This window comes from Anser anser, assembly GCF_964211835.1.
Source record: "Anser anser genome assembly, chromosome: 22".
NCBI classification, from domain to species: domain Eukaryota; kingdom Metazoa; phylum Chordata; class Aves; order Anseriformes; family Anatidae; genus Anser; species Anser anser.
This window is the reverse complement of record NC_139743.1, coordinates 9797354-9816775: the sequence shown is the minus strand read 5'-3', so window position 1 is coordinate 9816775 and position 19422 is coordinate 9797354. Positions and strand designations below refer to the sequence as shown.

Below are 19422 nucleotides of genomic sequence, written 5' to 3'. Positions count from 1 at the left end.
AGGCACGCCAGAATCTTCCCACAAAGCATCCCGGCAGCAGCCTACAAAGCATCCCAGTGTGCTCACTGAAATCATCCCAGCATCATCCCCTAAAACATCCTGGTATCCTCCCTTGGTGTATCATAGCATCATCTCCTAAAGCAGCTCAGTGTCAGCTTCTAAAGTACTCCCCTAAAGCATCCCAGTGTGCTCACTGAAAGCATCCTAGCATCACCCCCTAAAGCATCTGGCTCCCCTCCTCTAAAACATCCCAGTATCATCTCCTAAAACATCCTGGTATCATCCCTTGGTGCATCCCAGCATAATTTCCTGGAGTATCTCAGTGTCTTCCCCTAAAGCATCCCAGTGTGCTCAACTAAATCATCCCAGCAGTGTCTTCTAAAGCTTCCTCGCATCGTCCCCTAAAACATCACACCATCCTCCCCTAAAGCATACTGGCATCATCACCTTATGCACACCAGTTTGCCCTCCAAAAACATTCCAGCTTCATGGCCTAAAGCACCCTGGCATCGTCTTCTAAAGCATCTCGGTGTCGCCACCTGAAACATCCCAGTACACTCCTCTAAAGCAACCTACGTCAACCCTAAAGTAACCCCTGAAGTGTTATCCCATAAAGCATCCCTCCAACACTCCTCTAAAGCATCATCTCCTAAAGCCTCCGGGCATTATCCCCTAAAACATGCCATTATCGCCCCTGCAGCATCCCACCGCACTCCCCAGCATCACCCTAAAGCATCCCACCACCATCCCCTAAGACACCCCGCTTTGCTCCTCTCCAGCACCCCGGTGTCACCACCTAAAGCGCCCCGTCCCTTCCCCCTTGCTGCGCCCGGGGCCCTCCTCCCCGGTACGCCGTCCCGTGCCCTGTATAAATATTCAACGCGCCGCATTTCCAGGCAGCCGCGGACACAGGCGATAGCGGGGAACTCCCCGGGGGTATGCTAATAGCCGGGCTGTGAGGGATTTACATCCCCCGCATCGGCATGGGGGCTCCTAGCCGCTCATTTGCCCGTACAAATGCCTCGCCGCTTGTCATCACCCCGCTCCCGCCCGCCCGGCTCCCGCCTTGCGGCTCCGTGCCTCAGTTTCCCCACCCCGATGCCACCCGGCGACGCCGCAGAGGGTTGGGAAAGGCGGGGACGGATACTGCTGAGATAAAGAGGGACGCGGAGGGCGAAGCCTGGGGAGAGCCTCGCCCTTGCCCTAACCTGACGCAAAAATGCCGAGGAGCGATTTTTGGCCACGCCGAACGGCGCCCAAGCCCTGCGCAAACAGCCACTAATCGCCGAATTAAAGGGCAATTAGGCAGCGCGGCGGCGGTGATAAATCTGCTAAGGAGGAGGCGATGCCCCCAGCACCACCCCGCGCTCGCTGTTTGCCCAGCTGATTAACAGGGACAAATCGGGGGATTAGCTGCCGGGACGAGGTGGTTCCTTTGTCTGCTTTCCCCGTCCCAAGAGGAGGTTTTGGGGGCTGGATCTGCGTGTGCCGCCCTCAGGAGCCTCTCTCGCCTGTCTTAGGCCTTGGGTGACCCAGAGCAGGGTTAATGTAGAGGATTTCCAACAAGCCAGGGCTGGGTGCTTTAATCCCCAGGGCTCCCAAAACCCTCGGATTCACATTAAAAACTCTCCTCTCTACAGAGCACTCCATTAAAAGAGGCCCAAAAGCTCTCTGGGGACAGGTAGCTGTGGGATCCCCGGTGCACGGCTTGTCACCGCCTTAGAGGGGTTAACATCCTCCTCTACTCCCTTTCCTGGCCAAGGAGATGCTGGAGGTGCCCTGTCCTCGCTGCTTGGCTTTCGGGGGCACACAGAAACCCGAGGCTTGGGGGGTGGAAGATGCCATGGCATTAAATATGCCAGCACCACTTTCAATTACCAATGCAGAGAATTGTTTGTATAGTAGTTGGATAAACCTGTTATTCTGCAGGTAATTTATTTCCACTTTTTCCTACCGGGAGTCCCTGGACTGCTGAAAGCCCAGCAGGAGAAATGGAAAAGCTTTGTGTTACTATTAAATTAATATTTATTTGCTTTCTCTTCTTGCCCATGAACAAGAGGAGGCATGAATAATGCATGCCCTGCAGATGCCCAGATAGGAGCTCTGTGGTCGCGGCGGTGACTTTCCTGGCTGGGGCTGAAAGAGGCGGAGTGGCTCCCAGGTGTTCACAGATGTGCCAGAGGGCCTCAGGAATCCAGATGTGCACCCAACACACATGCCAGCATGCCACCAGATGTGTGCATGGCCCGTGCCCCTCCAGTTGTGCACGCCTGCACATCTCTGCACCCCTCTAGATGTACACCTGTGGCCCCCAGCACAGCTCCATGTGTGTGCCCGCTCTCCAGAGCCCTCCAGACGTATGGCCAGATGTGAACTCACCCAGATCCTATTCGCACGTCCAGTTGAAAGCACGCTAAACATTGGCATGGCTCCAGGTGCACACAGATTCAAAGTATGCAGCTCTCCAATTGTGTGTGCACTTCAGCACAAAGGTGCCTGCATCTATGTGCACAGCTGTGGCACCAGGGACCCGTCCAGCTGTGGGCACGCACAACGCCCAAGCCTCCCAGCTGTGCACACCAGCTGCACCCCACTTCTGCATCATAAAAGCCTGCTGTCTCCCAGCTGTGCACAAACAATGACCCAAAAAAAGCCTCCAGAGTTGAACCTGTGTTGGAGCACATTCGTACCACAGATGAGCTGAGCCGCACAGGCCCCCTCTCATCTGCAGGTGTGCATCCAGATGTGTGTGCCCGGTGGCTGCTTCTTCCAGCTTTGTGGCAAGGGGGGGTCATAGGCACCTCCAGATGTGCACACAGCTGTCACCCCGCTGTCTCTCCATCACCCGTTCCCCTTCCCAGCCACCTCTTCCCATCCGCCCCGCACACCCCGAGCCCCCTCGCTGCCCCCACCCCGTTGCCAGCCGCAGCTTTGTGCTTTTCCAGCCTGGTCATTAGTGCCACCCTAACGAGCCCCTTATCAGGCCGGGGGGATGCAGCTGGGGGGCCACGCTCAGGCTCCAATTAGCGCCGGGAGCAGCCAGCTCCGAAAAGGTGCATTGCTTCACACGGTAGCCCGTCGCATTAATAAAGCCGCTAATTGCCAGTTATGAATTCGGGAGGCGTTTTGCAAAGGCAGAGCAGGGGGTGATGGCAGAGCTGGGACCCGACATATTGTGGGATCGTCCTGGGCTCCCCAGCAGCCTCTTCCTCCCCTTCATCCTCCTCCTCCTTCCACCCCCCTCGGCTGTGGGGAGTAGCTCAGGACCCTCTGCCCCCCCCCCCGAGTCCCCCCCTTTTCTCTCCGCCCCCCACCTCTGAGCCCCCCCCCCCCGCTTCTCGCTGGCCTCGCCCCCGCTCCCCGCCGGGACCGGGGGGCGGTGCCGTGCCGCGCCGAGCCGTGCCGAGTCCTGCCGTGCCGTTCTGGGTCTGGCAGTGCCGAGCCGAGCCGAGCCGTGCCGTGCCGGATCCGGCCAGGCCGTGCCGGGTCCGGCCGTGCCGAGCCGTGCCAGCATGCTGCGGTACCTGCTGAAGACGCTGCTGCAGATGAACCTGTTCGCGGACTCGCTGGCGGCCGAGATGTCCAACTCCTCCGAGCTGCTGCTCGGCCTCAACGGCAGCATCACCGCGCTCGACCTCCGCAACCTCACCGCCGGCAACGGTACGCGCCCGGCCCCGCCGTCCCGGCCCCGCGGCCCCGCAGCCCCGACCCGGGACCCGAACGGGGACCGGCCCCGCGCCCCCACACGCAGATCCGTCCCGCGTCCCCAGGGCAGCCCCATTTTCCAAAACCTGCTCCTTGTCCTGCGACTGGGGGCGGCTTCACATCCCCCGAGCAAGATCCGTGTTTCCCAAACCGACCCTGCGACCCCGAGCCGGGGGCACCGCATGTTCCCAAATCGTCCCTGTGCCCCAAACCGAGGCCGCTCTCGTGTCCCCAAAGCCACCGCGCTCCCCGAGCCGGGAGGGTCTGCGGGGCAGAGGCGGTACCAGAGGGACGGGGGCGTCCGGCTGCGTTAGGGCACTTCTGGAGCTCTTCCCCTCTCTTTGAGCCCCAAATTTTTGCTCCGTTTGGGTCAGGGCGGGCCGATCAGGGAGGGGGAGCCTTGCTGCAGGAGCCCCCCTGCGGGACCCCCTTGTCCCATCGCAGCCGGCTGGGCTCGGGAAGGGGCCCGGCTCGGACCCCCCGGCTCGTCCCAATTAGCCCCGCGCCCAGCAGCGCCCCCCGGGGTGCCTGGATCCCCGCAGCATCCCGTCCCCACGGCAGCACGTCCCTCTCGCCCGGGGCTCCCCTGTGTCCCGCAGGGGTGACCCCCCCGGCTCCCGGTGCCACTTGCCCGCACGCACCCCCCCCGCCCCATCTGCGTGTGACAGCAGTGACCCTCCGTGCCCGAAGCTCCACCTGCAGCGCCGGCGCTGGGGCACGCCGAAATGGCACTGGGGGACCCGTCGGGACACACCGTTGGTGGCCCTGGGGACACAGCGGGCCGTGCCGCTCGGTCACAGCCTGGAGGAAGCCGGGGCTGGGGCGTCATTAAAGTCTCGCTCTTTAATTAACTCCCGAAGGGCTCACCGAGGGGCTGGGATTTCTTGGCCCGCCCCAGTTTGGGGGGTCTCTGCGTGGCAAACGCTGCTCTGAACTCTGGCTTGGCACAAATACAATGCAGGCACCAGCATTAATGAGCGTTAATTAATTCTCCTGCCTTAACGATAGGGATTTCCCTGGATCCATTGAGAAACAGCCACACAGACTTGATGGGGAGGGGAGGCATTTTATTTTTTTTTTTTAATTAAAACCAAACATTTTCTGCACCTTGATGTCACCAACTCCTGGCGTGCCACATCCCAGGGGAAGCAGGCAACAAAAGTACCAAACGGGGACAAACTGTGCTGCACTGAGCCGTTCCGTACAGCACCGGGCCAGGCCCCTTAATTACTGAGCCCCCCGGCTGCAGCCACCGCCCTGCCCTGCCGGCCCACCATTCCTGGGACAGTGCCTGCACACTGTGGGCCCTGACTACCCTTCTCCTCTCCTCCACTGCCCAGGCTTCCTGGTCCAGCACCCTCCCCAGGCCAGGACACGTGTCCCCCTCCCTGTCCTTGTCCCCATCCCTGTCCTTGTTCCCACCTCCATTCCCATGCCCATCCCCACCCATGTCCCCGTCCTCATCCCTGTCCTAGGCTGCATCCCCCTCCCCATCCTTGCTCCCATTCCCATCCTTGTCCCCATCCTCATCCCTGTTCTTGTCCTTGTCCCCATTCTAGTCCCCATTCCCATGCCCAACCCTGTCCTTGTCCCCGTCCCCATTCCAATCCCTGTCCTGACTCTCCCTCTCTCCCCCTCTCCCTCCTCCTTCTCCCATTTCCATCCTGTCCCTATCCCTATCCGTGTCCCCATCCCCACATCTCCTGCCCTGCACCCTCCTGGCCTTGCTCCCAGCCCACACAGGGGGACCAGGGAGGGGGACGCACAGGAGCGACATGGGGGGGAAGGATGCATGGGAGCCCTCCCCACTGCCAGCTGAGCCCTGGCCACACTTCATCTCACCTCCTGGGGGCTGAGCATCCTCAGGGTATGCAACACACTTCCTCAGGGTCCCACCCACAGCTGGAGGACTCGGCACCCCGCATCGTGGAGCACCCCTCGGACCTGCTGGTGTCCAAGGGTGAGCCGGCCACGCTGAGCTGCAAGGCGGAGGGACGCCCCCCGCCCGCCGTCGAGTGGTACAAGGACGGTGAGCGGGTGGAGACGGACCGTGAAGACCCCCGCTCCCACCGCACGCTGCTGCCCGGCGGCTCCCTCTTCTTCCTCCGCATCATCCATGGTCGCCGTGGCAAACCTGACGAGGGCGTCTATGTCTGTGTGGCCAGGAACTACCTGGGTGAAGCCACCAGCAGGAACGCCTCGCTGGAGGTGGCTGGTGAGCACCCTCCATACTGCCACCCCCCTTTTCCCAGCTGCTGGCTTGGGGCAGAGCTGCTGCCCCGGTCAGCGCTGGAAAACGTCACAGGGAATGGCTCATTTGGAGGGGCATCGGGGGATATCAGGGGTCTTCCAGTCCACCTCTGTTTCCCTGTTGTCACCTCCGATCTGCGCTGCTGCCACCCTATGGGGAAGAGGGGGTGAAACCCCCCCCCTCCCCCAGCCCTGGTGCTGCTAAATGAAAACAAGTGAAAATATTATCCCTGGTGGCATCCCCTGTCTTCCCTTGCTTTGTTGGGTGGCTCGGTGGCACCCTGGGGTCCTGTGGGGCTGAGTGTCAGCCCTGGGAATAAGCCAGGGTTTCGGGGTGATGGGGGACACGAGAGGGGTGGGGGTGGATGCACAATGGGGGGCAGTCTGCACTGGGCTTGGATTAAGCACCAGAATCGCTCCTCGGTCATGCAAACATTAATTGCAGCATCACCGGGTTTTATTGCTGTCCCCTGGGAAATCATTTCCATGCTGGGAAAGGGTGTTTTTTGCCCACAAAAGGGGTTCCCGCTGCAGAAGGAGCATACAGATGGGGAAACTGAGGCAGGGCTGACACCGTGGCATCCCTCCCCTCCCAGTGCTGCGGGATGATTTCCGGCAGCCCCCCGGGGATGTGGTGGTGGCAGTGGGTGAGCCGGCTGTCCTTGAGTGCGTTCCACCCCGTGGCCACCCCGAGCCCACTGTCTCATGGAAGAAGAACGGTGCCCAGCTCAATGACAAGGACGAGCGCATCACGGTGAGGGACAGGGTGGTCCCCAAAAACCAGGGTTGGTGTTTGGGCCCTGGCTGAGCTTGGCTTCCTGGCAGATCCGTGGTGGGAAGCTGATGATGGCCACCACACGCAAGAGTGACGCTGGCATCTACGTCTGCGTGGCCACCAACATGGTGGGGAAGCGGGACAGCGAGCCGGCTGAGCTGGTGGTCTTCGGTGCGTGGGGGCGAGGATGTGCTTTTGGGGGGGCTGGGGGTGGCAGGGCTGTGACAGACAGCAGCTGCCCCACAGAACGCCCCGCGTTCAGCAAGCGGCCACTAAACCAAGCGGTCCTGGTGGATGAGACGGCCGAGTTCCCCTGTGAGGCGCTGGGGGACCCCCGGCCCACAGCCCGCTGGCGCAAGGAGGATGGTGAGCTGCCACCGGGAAGGTAAGTGGTGGGCGAGGGGCTGGCACAGAGGTTGCCACGGCCGGTGCTGGGGTGGGCATCTGTAATGGGGCTGGGTGTGCTGGTACCTCATCCCATGTCCTCACTGCATCCCACATCCCCACCGCATCCTTGTATCCTGTATCTCCACCACACCTACATCCTCATCACATGGTGCCTCCCCTTCACATTCCACGTCCCCAACACAATGGTTCCATACTGCAACCACATCCCTGCTTGCATCCTGCATCTCCCTCCATGTCCCCATCACACCCCACGTCCCCATGGCACCCTCGTGGCACCCCGCTGCCCCGCCGGTGCCGTGGGCTCGGGGGTTCCTCCCCAGGTGGGAGCTGCTGGCTGACAACACCCTGAGGATCAGCCAGGTGCGCGTGGAAGATGAGGGCACCTACACCTGTGTGGCCGAGAATAGCGTGGGCAAGTCGGAGGCCTCAGGCACCCTCATTGTGCGCGGTAAGGGGGGACCCCTAAGGAGCACCCCAGCGTACTTGCAAGTATGCAACCCCCCCTTTTCTTTCTGTCTCCCCCCTGCACCAGTGCCCCCCCAGCTTGTCACCTGGCCCCATGACCAGAGCGTCCCCCCTGGCCGCAGCGTGACCTTCCAGTGTGAGACCACGGGCAATCCACCGCCGGCCGTGTTTTGGCAGAAGGAAGGCAGCCAGGTCTGTCCCCAGCACTGTCCCCAGCCCTCCGACACCCCTGCCCCCACCATACAGCAGAGCCTTGCCTCCCTTCCTCCCCCAGACGCTGCTGTTCCCGGGCCAGCCCCCCCAGACGGCCAGCCGCTTTTCGGTAGCCCCCGGTGGCGCCATGACCATCGCCGCCGTCCAGCCGACCGACGCAGGCTATTACCTGTGCCAGGCCATCAGTGTGGCCGGCAGCGTCCTGGCCAAGGCACTGCTGGAGGTGGAGGCGGGTAGGTGGGCGCCAAGTCAGGCAGAAAATGTGCATTTTCAGCTCACGTGCTGAACCGTGGCAGGGAAGGGGGGGATTCATTTGGATATTTCCCCCACCCTGCAGCGCCCGCCGAGCATGGGCCACCTGTCATCCACTGGGGCCCCGCCAACCGCACGGTGCTGCCAGTGGGGGCCACGGTGTGGCTGCCCTGCTGGGTGGCCGGTGACCCCCAGCCCCACGTGGGGTGGCTGAAGGACGGCCGGGCCATGCCGGGCCCCGAGACCCGCGCCAGCCTGCTGGAGAATGGCACCCTGCAGATCACCAGCCTGCGGGTGAGCTGTCCCGCTGGGGGGAGCCCTGAAGGGCTGGGGGGGGCTGAGATGGGGGCTTGGCTGCAAGGGGTGCTGGGTGCCCAAGGTGCCGGGTGCCCAGGGTGATGGCTGCGCAGGGCAATGGGGCAGGAGCTCTTCCCTTTGCAGGTGACAGACTCGGGGCAGTACGAGTGTGTGGCCACCAGCTCAATGGGTGAGACGCGCTGGAGTGGGACCCTGCAGGTGCAAGGTGAGTCGTGGGGGTGCTGTGGGACCAGGGAAGCCACGGGACTGGGGAAGCAGCTGCCATGAGTCTCGGCGCCTCTCCCCACAGGTGATGGATCTGGACTTTCCCCACTACCCCCGGCACCTGCCATCATCCCTCGGCCACCCTCCACCCCCCTGGTCACCAACGTCACCAAAAGCAGTGTCACCCTGAGCTGGAAAGGGAACGAGCAAAGCGGCGGCACTACTGTCACCTACGTTGTGGAAGCTTTCAGGTATCCCACAGCTGCCCTCTCCAGGTTCAACGGGGACCTGGTGGCCCGGTGCCACCCTGCCATGGGTCACCCCTGTCCCCTGGCAGCGAGGCAGCAGGTGGCCCGTGGCAGACAGTGGCAGCCAACGTGGAGGGCGAGACACACACAGTGAGCGGCCTCGTCCCTGACACCGTCTACCTCTTCCTGGTGCGGGCAGTCAGCGCCCATGGGCTCAGCGACCCCAGCGGAGTCTCGGAGCCCATCCGCACCCAAGGTGAGACCCAGAAGAGGTGCAAAGGGACCCAGAACCCTTTGGTGCATCCCTGTGGCCGTGCACCCAACACCGTCTTGCTTTTTGGCAGATGCCAGCCCCACGCAGCCAGGCCTGAACCCTCAGCAGGTGCCAACGGAGCTGGCGCAAGTGGCCGTGCACCTGCAGGAGCCAGTGGTGCTGCCGCCAGGTGCCGTCCGCCTCTCCTGGACCGTGAGTGCAGGGACACAGCGGGAGGGGAGGGGGACATGATGCTGCACCTCCCACGGCCCCCCCACCCCGCCCCATCCCTTGTGTCCTCAGGTGGAGCCCCCGTCACCCTTTGTGCAGGGCTACCAGGTGCTGTACCGGCGGCGTGGTGGGCGCTGGGAGGCACGGGACGTGCGGGCACCGGGCGAGCGGGGTGCCCTGCTCACTGGGCTGCGCCGCGGCCAGGACTACGAGGTGAAGGTGCGGCCCTACTTCCACCATCTCCACGGTCCCGACAGTGCTGTGCGTGCCCTGCGCACCCCCGAGGCGGGTGAGTGTGGGGACAGGATGCGGGGATGTGGGGCAGCATGGCCATGACACCCCGTGTCGCCCTGCAGCCCCCAGTGCCCCACCACGGGCCGTCAGTGTGGTGGGGAACGGCACCAGCGTCCGCATCTCGTGGCAGCCGCCACCGCTGGCTGAGCAGAATGGTGTCATTCGTGATTACCGGGTAAGTGGGGCCAGCAGGGGCCCACATCCCCATCACATCCCGCATTCTCATCGCATTCTCATTGCATCCCACATCCCCATTGCATCCTACATCTCCAGCCCATCCCACGTCCCCACTGAATCCTGTATCCCCATCACATCCCACATCTCCATCTCGTTCCACATCCTTATCACGCACATTATTCCCATCGCCTCCCAAGCCCCCATTGCATCCCACGTCCCCATCACACCCCACGTTCCCCTCCGGCCCCCTGCCATGAAGATGCATCCCCCCACCAGATCTGGTGCCTGGGCAACGAGAGCCGATTCCACATCAACCAGAGCGTGGAGGGGACGGTGCTGGCAACGGTGCTGCAGGGGCTGGTGCCTGGTGTCCCCTATCGCGCTGAGGTGGCAGCAGCCACCGGGGCGGGTGTGGGTGCTCGCAGTGCACCTGTCCCCATCCGTATCGGTGAGTGCCCCCGCTGCTGTGCAGCACCCATGGGTGGAGGCTACAGGGGTCCTCCCTGGGGTGGGTGCCATGGATGGCTCCTTGGAACCCGCCGGTGTCCCCATCCCCCTCTGCTTGCAGCACCTCCTGTGGAGCAGGAAGCGGGGCCAGTAGGCCGGGGCGGTGTGGCTGAGCACTTGGCGGAGATGGCGAGACGGCCGGCCTTCATCGCTGGCATTGGCGGTGCCTGCTGGCTCGTCCTCGCCGGCTTTGGCGCCTGGCTCTACGGCCGCCGCCGGAGGAGGAAGGAACTGAGCCACTTCACGGGTATGGGTACAGGCACGGCCCTGGGCGCCCCAGATCCACTTGCCCCCAGCGCCCACACAGGGTTCCTCTCCTTGCAGCCTCCTTTGCCTACACGCCCACGGGTGCACCCATGGGTGCTGCAGGGACCTGCCGCGGCCCCACTGCACCCTCGGCCCAGCATCCATCTCTCTCTGCGCTCGCCTTTCTGCACACCCCGGCTCCGGCGCGAGGCAGCCCCAGGTAACAGCACGGCCCCCTGGGACCTGCAGCCCACCCGGGGATGCGCCCTCAGCCTGTGTCCTCACAGGGCTGCTGCTGGCGGTCACCCATGGCTGGTGGACACGTGGTGTGGCGGTGGCACCAGCAGCCTGGACACCGCTGAGAGATACTACAACGGTGAGGGGTCAGCTTGGGGTTGGGGGCTGGCAAGGGGCTGGGGATGGCAGCCAGCTCTGACAGGGCTGGCCGTGCTCTGCAGAGGCCGGCATCTCCCGCTACATCGCCCAGACGGAGCCATTCGGGGCAGGGGCTGCCGAGGGACCCATCTACAGCAGCATCGAGGCGGGCGGCGAGGAGCTGCGCACCTTCCACCGCCCCTGCTCGCAGCACGGCCTCGAGCCGCCGGCCACCCTGTACGCCCACCTGGCCCCCGGCCGCCCCGAGCACGGTAGGGCCATGGCAGTGCCGGGGGGATGCGGGGACGTTGTGGGGCATCCCTGTCTCTGCAGCCCCGCGTCCCTAACCCCAAAGGGAAAAACCTGGGGAAAGCAGTGCAAACGCCCGTGCTGAGCTGGACAGAGCTGCTGCCCCCACCACCCTCGGCCAGCGAGCTCAGCCAATATGCTGAGGAGGAGGAGGGGAAGGAGGAGGAAGGGGAGGAGGAGGAGGTGGAGGAAGGAGAAGAGGAGGGCAGGTAAGTGCATGTGGCCAGGGGGGCTGTGGCACGCTGGCCCCAGTGCCCACCCTGTGCTCCCTGCAGCTTGGGGCTGGAGGACCGGTGTCCCCTCGGGGAGGGCGTCCTTCAGCCCGCCACCTCCTCACCCACCACCCCTGCCGGCTGCTGGTCCCCTGCCGTGCTGGCACCCACACCCCGCGAGGACATCTGCAGCCCCCACCGCTTCGACAGCCCCCGCCTGCCCCGGTAGGAGATGCCGCTTGCTCAGGCTGCCAGGCCCGCCTCAGCCCATGTCCTGCCGTGACACAGCACAGTGGGGACATGGCACCGCGGCCCGGGCGTAACACTGAGGTCCCGCCAGGGCAGCGCCACCCGGCTGTGCTGCCACTGCGCAAGCTGGCTGGGGCTTTGCAACCCAGCTGTGCCGCCAGGACACCAGCACAGCACGGGGGGGCCCACTATGCTCCCCCCACTTCCCCACCCCTTTCAGGCAGCGGCGGTGACCCCCAGCCCCACGTCACCCCCCCCTCTTTCCCAGGAGGCCCCCCCGTGGCACAGGACCGCCACCAAGCCCCCCGCTGAGCCCCCGCAGCCCAGACACAAGCGAGGGCCGCGTGCCCCGAGCCCACCGCCCCCATGGCACAGGTGAGCCCCGGGGTGCCAGTGCAGGGGCTGGGGATGTCTCACCATCGGGGGGGGGTCTGATGCTCCATCACTCCCAGGGAAAACCCGCTCAGAGACCCTGAAAAGTCGCCCGAAGCCCAAAGGAAGCCGCTACCGCCGGGAGCAGCATCTGGGAGGTGAGTGGGTGCCCGGGGGGCGGCGGGGGCCGCCCGTGGCGCTCAGCCCCCGCTCCCTCCCTGCAACAGACCTGCCGCCGCCCCCGCTGCCACCCCCAGGTGAGACCCCCAGCCCCTTGCCCAGCCAGGAGCCGAGCGGTGCCGAGCGCAAGGCTGCCCATCGCCCACCCCGCCAGGGTAAGCCCTCCCAGGGAGCCGATCGCGACGACAAGCGTCAGGGTGGGGGCCGCCACCAGCTGTGTCCCTTCCCCTGCAGGTGACATCGTCCCCTACAGCAAGCCCTCCTTCCTGGCCCGCGGCTGCTCCACCACTGGCAGCGCCTCGTCCCGTGGCTCCACCAGCTCCCGTGGCCACGGCTCGGGGCGCAGCCGCCACCCGGACCCGCTGTCACCCTGCCCGCCGCATGAGGAGCGATGAGGCTGCGTGGGGACAGTGACACAGGGACGGGGACGTTGGGGTAGAAATGGGATGCTCGTTAATTTTTGTCTGAGATGCATAAATAGGTGTGCACAGAGCCAGCGGGGTGGGCAGCAGCTTGAGGGAGGGACAAGGATACTCTGGGTGGGGAAAAGGATGCTAAGGATGCCTGAGGATGCTCGGAAGGGACAAGGATGCTTGGGAGGGATGAGGAGGTTTGGGACAGCCCAGGACAGTCACAGGGGATGAGGGTACCCCAGAAGGATGAGGACCCTGAGGCCAAGGCTTGTTGGGAGGGACGAAGGGAGGAAGAGCAGGAGGGGCACCTGCTGCCCCGGTGCTGCCCATCCTTTGCATGTAGCTTTTTCTAGCAGAGAGCCCCTTTTGGGGGAATCAATGAATAAAGCTGGATTTTAGCCAAGCCAGGCGGGCTCTGGCCTTCCCACCTTCTATACCCTGGGGACCGCTGCGTTCCTGTCCCTCCTGTCCCCGGCAAGGAGCCCGCCCTGCTTGCTGGCCACCCTGGCCCAGGGGCTGCCCGTCCCTGTCCCCAGGGCCACCTCCCCACAGAGAGGGAACGATGCCTGGTGACTCAGGGGGGCAAGGGCTCCATCGGCATCCTCAAGGCTGAAGCAGAGGCTGTCAACAGCCACAGCCAGAGCCCGGGCAAAGCTGGCATCGAGCAGGAAGGAGCCGTCGGAGGAGCTCGCCAGGCTGCAGCGGGTGCTGGGGACGTTTCCCTCCGAGACGGAGCCCCAGCCGTTCAGCAGAGACCCCCCCGGGGAGCCTCCCTGGTCCCACGTGTCTGTCCTCTCTTCCTCCTCATCATCCTCCTCTTCTTCCTCCTCCCCCTCGCCCAGCTCTGAGGCAGGAGGTCCGCAGATGTACCCGTAGGTGTGTGGAGGGGAGAGGGGCCGGGGCACAGGGACACACCGGGGACGTGTTGGGGACACCGCTTGCATCAGGGGATGCTCCATCCCTGGGGTGTCCATGGGGTGGGCGGCCTCCCGTGCCTGCTCCAGGTCCTCGGCCACCTGCTGTGGCGTGAGGACCCCATCGCTGAGCGCCAGTGAAAGGCGGGCAGGGTCTGGGGACACGTCTTCAGGGTGCCTGGTGGCCAGGAGCATGTTCTTGGGGCGTCCAGTGACTGTGGCCGCATCCCTGGGGTGCCTGGTGACCACGGATGTATCCTCAGGGTGCCTGGTGTCTGGGAACACATCCCTGGGATGTCTGGTGACCAGGAACATGTCCCTCGGTCGCTTGGTGTCTGGTGATGTGTCCCTGGGGTGCCCAGCAACTGGGGACTTGTTCTCATGATATGTAGTGAGCAGGGAGTGCCCAGTGGCTGGGGACATGTCCCTGGGGCACTTGGTGACTGGGGACATTTCCTTAGAGTGCCTAATGACTGGGGACATGTCCTCGGGGCACCTGCTGACAGGGGACATATCCCTGGGGCACCCCCTGGCTGGTGACATATCTTTGCCGTGCCTGGTGGCCAGAAACATGTCCCTGCAGCTCCCTGCGACTGGGGACATGTCTGTGGGGCTCCTGGTGACTGGGGACATGTCCCAGGGGTTCCTGGTGACCAGAGATGTATCCTTGGGGTGCCTCATGACCAGGGACACATCCCTGGGGCTCCTCGTGACTGGCGACATGTCCCTGGGCCTCCTGGGGACTGGGGACGTGTCCCTGGGGCTCCTAGTGTCTGAGGACATGTCCCTGGGTCTCCTGGGGCCTGGGGACGTGTCCCTGGGGCTCCCAGTGTCTGGGGACATGTCCCTGGGTTGTCTGCTGACCAGCAAGATGTCCCTCGGTCTCCTGGTGACCGGAGACATGTTCCTGGGACTCCTGGTGACTGGGGACGAGTCTCTTGGGTTTCCAGTAACTGGGGACATGTCCCTTGAGCACCCAGTGGCCGGGAACCTGCAGGCACAAGGGACATGCTGGCTTTTGCCACTGGTCCATCTTGCAGCATGTGGCTGGGGTGCAGGAAGGGGCCACCCCATATCACCCAGGGTATCCGCAGGAGATGCGTAGACTCACCGAGTCCCTGCAGGGTGCCAGGCGCGGGGCTGCCCTAGGGGTGCCACCAGTGTCTCAGTGCCGATGGATGCCAGCAAGGCACTGCCCCGCCGTGCTTTCGGGGAGATGACGGCTGGCAGCCACCATAGGTCCCCTCCTGCCAGCATGGCGTCACTGTCCTGTCCCTTCTGCTGAAGCCACCCAGCCTCCAGGCCAAAACGTGTCCCCCACTCACCACCACTCGCGGGGATGGGGATGGTCCCGAGTCCAGCTGCCTGCACCGGGGTGCTGTGCACTCGGTCCAGCTCTGCGTGGGGACACAGCCACCGTGAACAACCTCCAGGTGTCCCTGCGGCGCACTCCCCCCATCCCGACGCTCTGTCCCCACCTCTCTTGTGGATGTGCTCCCAGGCTGCTGGGCTCAGGGTGCTGAGTTTGGGGTGTCCCCTGCGAAGGTCGCTGCAGTTGGGGGATGTTGCTGGACTGAGGCTTGGAGGCTCCGAGGACAGGGCTGTCAGGGCAAGAGCTGTCAGGGCTGGGCACCCACAGGTGCTGAGCCCCTTGCCCCCTGCACCCCAGGCTCTGTCTGTCCCCGGGTTCCTGCTGCCTGCGGAGAGGGTCTGGTGGCACTGAGGGGGACCAAGGAGGGGGGGTCCTGTGGCATCAGGGGGTCCCATGCATGAAGTGGGGATCTCAGGCACCCTTTGAAGGTCCCTTAACACCCTGTGGGGGTCCCAGGTACTGTTTGAGGGGTCCCATGGCATCACTGGGGGTTCCCGTTGGGCATGGTAGGGTCCCAGGTACCAGATGGGGGATCCATAGCACCTTAGGGGGGGGTGGTGCCAGGTGCTGGGTGGGCATCCCCTGGCACTGGGTGAGGAGTCCCAGGTACTCTATGGGGGTCCTCTAGCACCCGGGGCGGGGGGGGGGGGGGTTCTAGGCATTGGGTGGGGGTCCCATAGCACAGGATGAAGGGTCCCAGGTACTGGGGGGTGGTCCTACAGCAGCGGGGGGGGGGGGGGGTGTTCCCATAGGCATGGGTGAGGTCTCCCGACACGGAGCTCACAGGAGGGCTGGGGGTCCCTGCTGTCGCTGCCCAGGAGCCGGCTGCTGAGGCTGCTGCTGCCACTGAGGTTCTGGGGGACGCAGCTGGGTTTCCAGGGGCTGCTGAGCCATGGTGCGTTGCTGTCCCCCTGTCTGCAGGGCAACAGCATCTGCCATCAGCGTCCTTGTCCCTGCTGTGCCAGGGGACCCTGTTGCCACCCCTCCTCCCCAGGCCACTCACCTGTGGCGTGCCAAGGCATCCTGCCTGGCGCGGCGCTGGCAGAGGAGGAGGAGGAGGGCGAGCAGGGCCAGCCACAGCAGTGAGCCGGCAGCTGCGATGACAGCAGGTTGCCGCAGAGCCCGCACCACCCCAGTGCTCCTTGCCGTCACCTCTGCAAGGGCATGGCTGATGTCACCTCTGTGCCACTGCTGCGTCCCCCCACCATGCCCCGTCATGGTCCCCGTCCCCTACCCAGGACACTGCAGGTGGCATTGCTAGGGACCCCCAGCCCCGCGCCGTTGAATGCGGCCACCTGGATGCAGTATCTGGCCCCGGAGACAGGCAGGGGGGTCTCCAAGCGGTGGGTGCCTCCGTCCACTGTCCTGTTGGTGGGGTGCGACCAGCCCTCGCCCAGGGACCAGACCTGGTTTGGGGGGCCAATAGGTGGTGATCCTGCACTGCCACACTGGCATGTGCATGGGTGCCCCATTGAATAGACTCCCATAGGATGGACTTTTATTGATGGGTCCCTCTCGGATATACCCCTTGGTTGATCCCATAGAGAGATCCCCTTGGTGAAAGCCCCTTGAGGAACCCTTTTGGATTAGGTCCCCTTGGATGACCTCCCTTAATAGACTTCTTGGATGGTTCTCCCTGGATGCAACCCCCCCCCCCCCCCCCCGCCTTGGATGGGTCCTGTTGGATAAACCTCCTTGGATAGTCTCCCTACCTTGGATGGATCCCTCTTGGGCACAACCCCCACCATGAATGAATTCCCCCTTGGATGACCCCCCTTGGATGGAACTCCCTCCATGAATGGATTCCCCCTTGGATGGACGCCCCCTCCAGAACAGACCCCACCTTGAATGGATCCCATTGGATGGACACCCTGCCATGAATGGATTCCGCCTTGGATGGATTCCCCTTTCACAACCCCCCTACCCCCTCAATGAAACCCTCTTAGATGGGCCCCTCAAATGGATCCTCCTTGGCCAGCAACCCCCAGTGCCCCCTGTCCCCCAAACCTGGTAGCCCCGAATGATGCCATTGTGAGCATCAGGGGGAGGTGGTTCCCAGCTCACGACAACGGTGCCATTCCCTGGCTCAGCCTGGCCCACGGTGACATGCTGGGGCGCCGCGCTCGGCACTGCCGGGACAGCAATGCTGAGACCCCCGGGACCTCCATTGCCCCCCACATCCCACCCACCACCCCAGTGTACCTTCCTCAGGGATCCAGAGGTGCCAGCTGTTGCTGTCCAAGCCCCAGGCCCCCCTGGCATAGGGCCGGACCTTGAACTCGTACTGGTAGCCCCGTCGGAGCACAGGGATGACAGCGCTGAGCTCCCTGCCCACGTCCTGCTGGGACCAGGCGGTGCCGACAGGGAGCAGGCAGCGGTACAGCACCACGTAGCCCTCCGGCGCTGGCCCTGGCGTCATCATCTGGAGGGGATGAAAAGGGCTGTAGGGACACAGCCAGGACGTGGGGAGAGGGCCCCATCCCAGCCCACTCTCTTGGGGTGTCCCGGCAGTACACGTACCCGCCAGCGGAGCCAGGCGGCAGCGGTAGTGGGCAGTACAGTGCCGTTGTCCAGCTGCAGCCGCACGGCCAGCAGGTCCTGCGGCGTGGCCTCCCGCCGGCCTGCTGGCAGCTGGTCTGCAGGGAAGGGCGAGTGTAGCGGTGGCACCTCCACCCCAGATAGCCGTGCCTAGGGACCCTGATATCTCTTTGGATGGACCCACTTGAATGGCCCCCTTGGATGGACAGCTCTTGGATGGCCTCCTTGGATGGACCCCATAATAGACTGCTATTGTTGCATCCTTCTTAGATGAACCCTTTGGATGGATCCCTCTTGGCTGGATCCCACTTTAATGTGAGTCCCCCTCAGATGAATCCCTTGGAGGAACTTGCTTGGTTGGATCCTGCTTATACGGACTCAATGGACTCTCTTGGATGGATTCGCCTTTGACAAACCCCCTTGGATGGACACTCCTTAGTCTGACCCTTACTTGAATGATTCCCCTTAGATGGACCTCATCTGGATGGAACCCCTTGGATGTATCCTCTTGTATGGAACCCTTCCGATGGACCTCCTCAGCCAGAGCCCTCCTTTTGGAAGGACCCCCTAGGATGCACTCTCCCTGAATGGACCCCTTGGATGGCCCTTCTTTGATGGACCCCCTTGGATGGACTCCCCTTGGATGACCCACTTGGATGGGCCCCACTAAGATGGTCCCCACAGACGCCCCCCTAGATGACCCTGTGCACTGGCACTGACCCTCCACTTGGACACGGGCGGTGGCGGCGGCGCTGCCCAACTGGCTCTGAGCTGTGCAGGTGTAGGTGCCGGCATCGGCGGCCGTCATGGCGTAGAGGCGCAGCGTGTGCTCCTGGTCCACCTCGTGCCTGCAGGCACCGGTACCCTGTCACCCTTGTCACACACCCTGGGGAGGTGACACCGCCACCCTGCCACCACCTACCTCCCCCAGGGCAGGTCTCCGCTCTCCTTGTGCCACTGCACCCGTGGCGTGGGATCACCCTGCGCACTGCAGCCCAGCTCCACTGTGCCACCAGCCACCACCACGGCGTCACTTGGCCGCCGCACGATGACCGGCTTCTCTGCAGGGAGGGGACATCGGGGAGGTGACATGGCACATTCCCATGTCCCAGGCCCCTCAACCACCACCACTTACCTAGGACAGTGACGTGGGCACCCCGGCTGTGCCGCTCACCTGCCGCGTTGGCCGCCACGCAGACATAGACCCCCGCGTCGGTCCTGCGCACTTGGGCCACCCGCAGCTTCCCGCGGGTGACCTGATGACGTCCCCCAGCTGGGCGTAGGGTGACGCCGTCCTTCCTCCAGGTGACGCGGGGCTCGGGGTGCCCAGCGGGAGGCACGCAGTCCAGCTCCAGCACCTGGCCCGCTGTGGCCACCAGGTCGCCAGGCTGCAGGCGGAAATTGTCCCGCAGCACTGCGGGAAAGGGGACGCCACCCTGGGTGGGGACACATTCAAGGTGTCCCATCCCCCCGCCCATCACTGTCCCCCGTCCCCAGGTTGTCCTTACCAGCTGGGCGCTCCACCATGGTGTGGGGCTCTGCGTCCCCCTCGGGGGGGTGGCAGCCCCCCAGGCACAGCGCAGTGGCCCAGAGCCCCAGCCCCAGTGCCGTGGCCCAGCCGCCCGCCATGGCCTCCCCGTTTCCTCTCAAGATCCGGTCCCTCCCGGCTAGGGTACAATGGCCGGATGCAGGGGACGGGAAGTGCTGGAGGGACGCAAGCAGTTCAGCCGCGGGAGCAGCCACTGGGTTGAAGGGAAGAGTAGGTTAAGAAGAAATGAGCTGTCGGCTTGGGGCTGGGAGGCCTGAAGGGCAGGATGCCATCGGTAGGGACCAGAGTGAACAGCCTCAAGGGGGCACTGCAATCTGAAATCTGGCAGAAATTTCAGGGTTTCCCAAACTGCCCTTGGTGCTGCTTCTCCCCATCGTGAGATCTCCCTGCCAG

At 64.1% G+C, this 19422-nt stretch overlaps 2 protein-coding genes across 7 annotated transcripts; one reads left to right on the top strand and one right to left on the bottom strand.

Annotated features, from left to right (window-relative positions):
* Window positions 1-1800: 1800 nt before the first annotated feature.
* Window positions 1801-12640, top strand: ROBO3 (roundabout guidance receptor 3). The gene is made up of 26 exons (XM_083808208.1): window positions 1801-1929; window positions 2058-3660; window positions 5594-5920; window positions 6552-6709; window positions 6781-6901; window positions 6977-7115; window positions 7459-7586; window positions 7671-7795; window positions 7878-8049; window positions 8154-8362; window positions 8510-8591; window positions 8676-8841; window positions 8928-9094; window positions 9183-9304; window positions 9395-9611; window positions 9679-9791; window positions 10070-10241; window positions 10362-10547; window positions 10625-10766; window positions 10834-10922; window positions 11005-11193; window positions 11277-11439; window positions 11506-11667; window positions 11960-12066; window positions 12144-12398; window positions 12478-12640. The coding sequence occupies exons 2-26, from the start codon at window positions 3513-3515 to the stop codon at window positions 12636-12638; spliced, it is 4020 nt and encodes a 1339-aa protein (XP_083664334.1). The 5' UTR covers window positions 1801-1929; window positions 2058-3512; the 3' UTR covers window positions 12639-12640.
* Window positions 12641-12676: 36 nt separating this feature from the next.
* ROBO4 (roundabout guidance receptor 4) lies at window positions 12677-19415 on the bottom strand. 6 transcript variants are annotated; one of them, XM_083808211.1, is made up of 14 exons: window positions 18989-19415; window positions 18616-18894; window positions 18403-18541; window positions 18201-18328; window positions 17463-17578; window positions 17145-17364; window positions 16950-17071; window positions 16177-16348; window positions 15946-16096; window positions 15727-15857; window positions 15049-15171; window positions 14896-14967; window positions 14682-14817; window positions 12677-14561 (listed from the first exon to the last, which is right to left on the bottom strand). In XM_083808211.1, exons 1-14 carry the CDS (start codon window positions 19107-19109, stop codon window positions 13088-13090), a joined length of 3384 nt encoding a protein of 1127 aa, XP_083664337.1. In that variant the 5' UTR covers window positions 19110-19415; the 3' UTR covers window positions 12677-13087. The 6 variants fall into 6 exon arrangements, with proteins under 6 accessions (XP_083664337.1, XP_083664338.1, XP_083664335.1 ...); XM_083808212.1 differs by having other exon boundaries at window positions 14682-14715; XM_083808209.1 differs by having other exon boundaries at window positions 14682-14967.
* Between the last annotated feature and the right edge of the window lie 7 nt (window positions 19416-19422).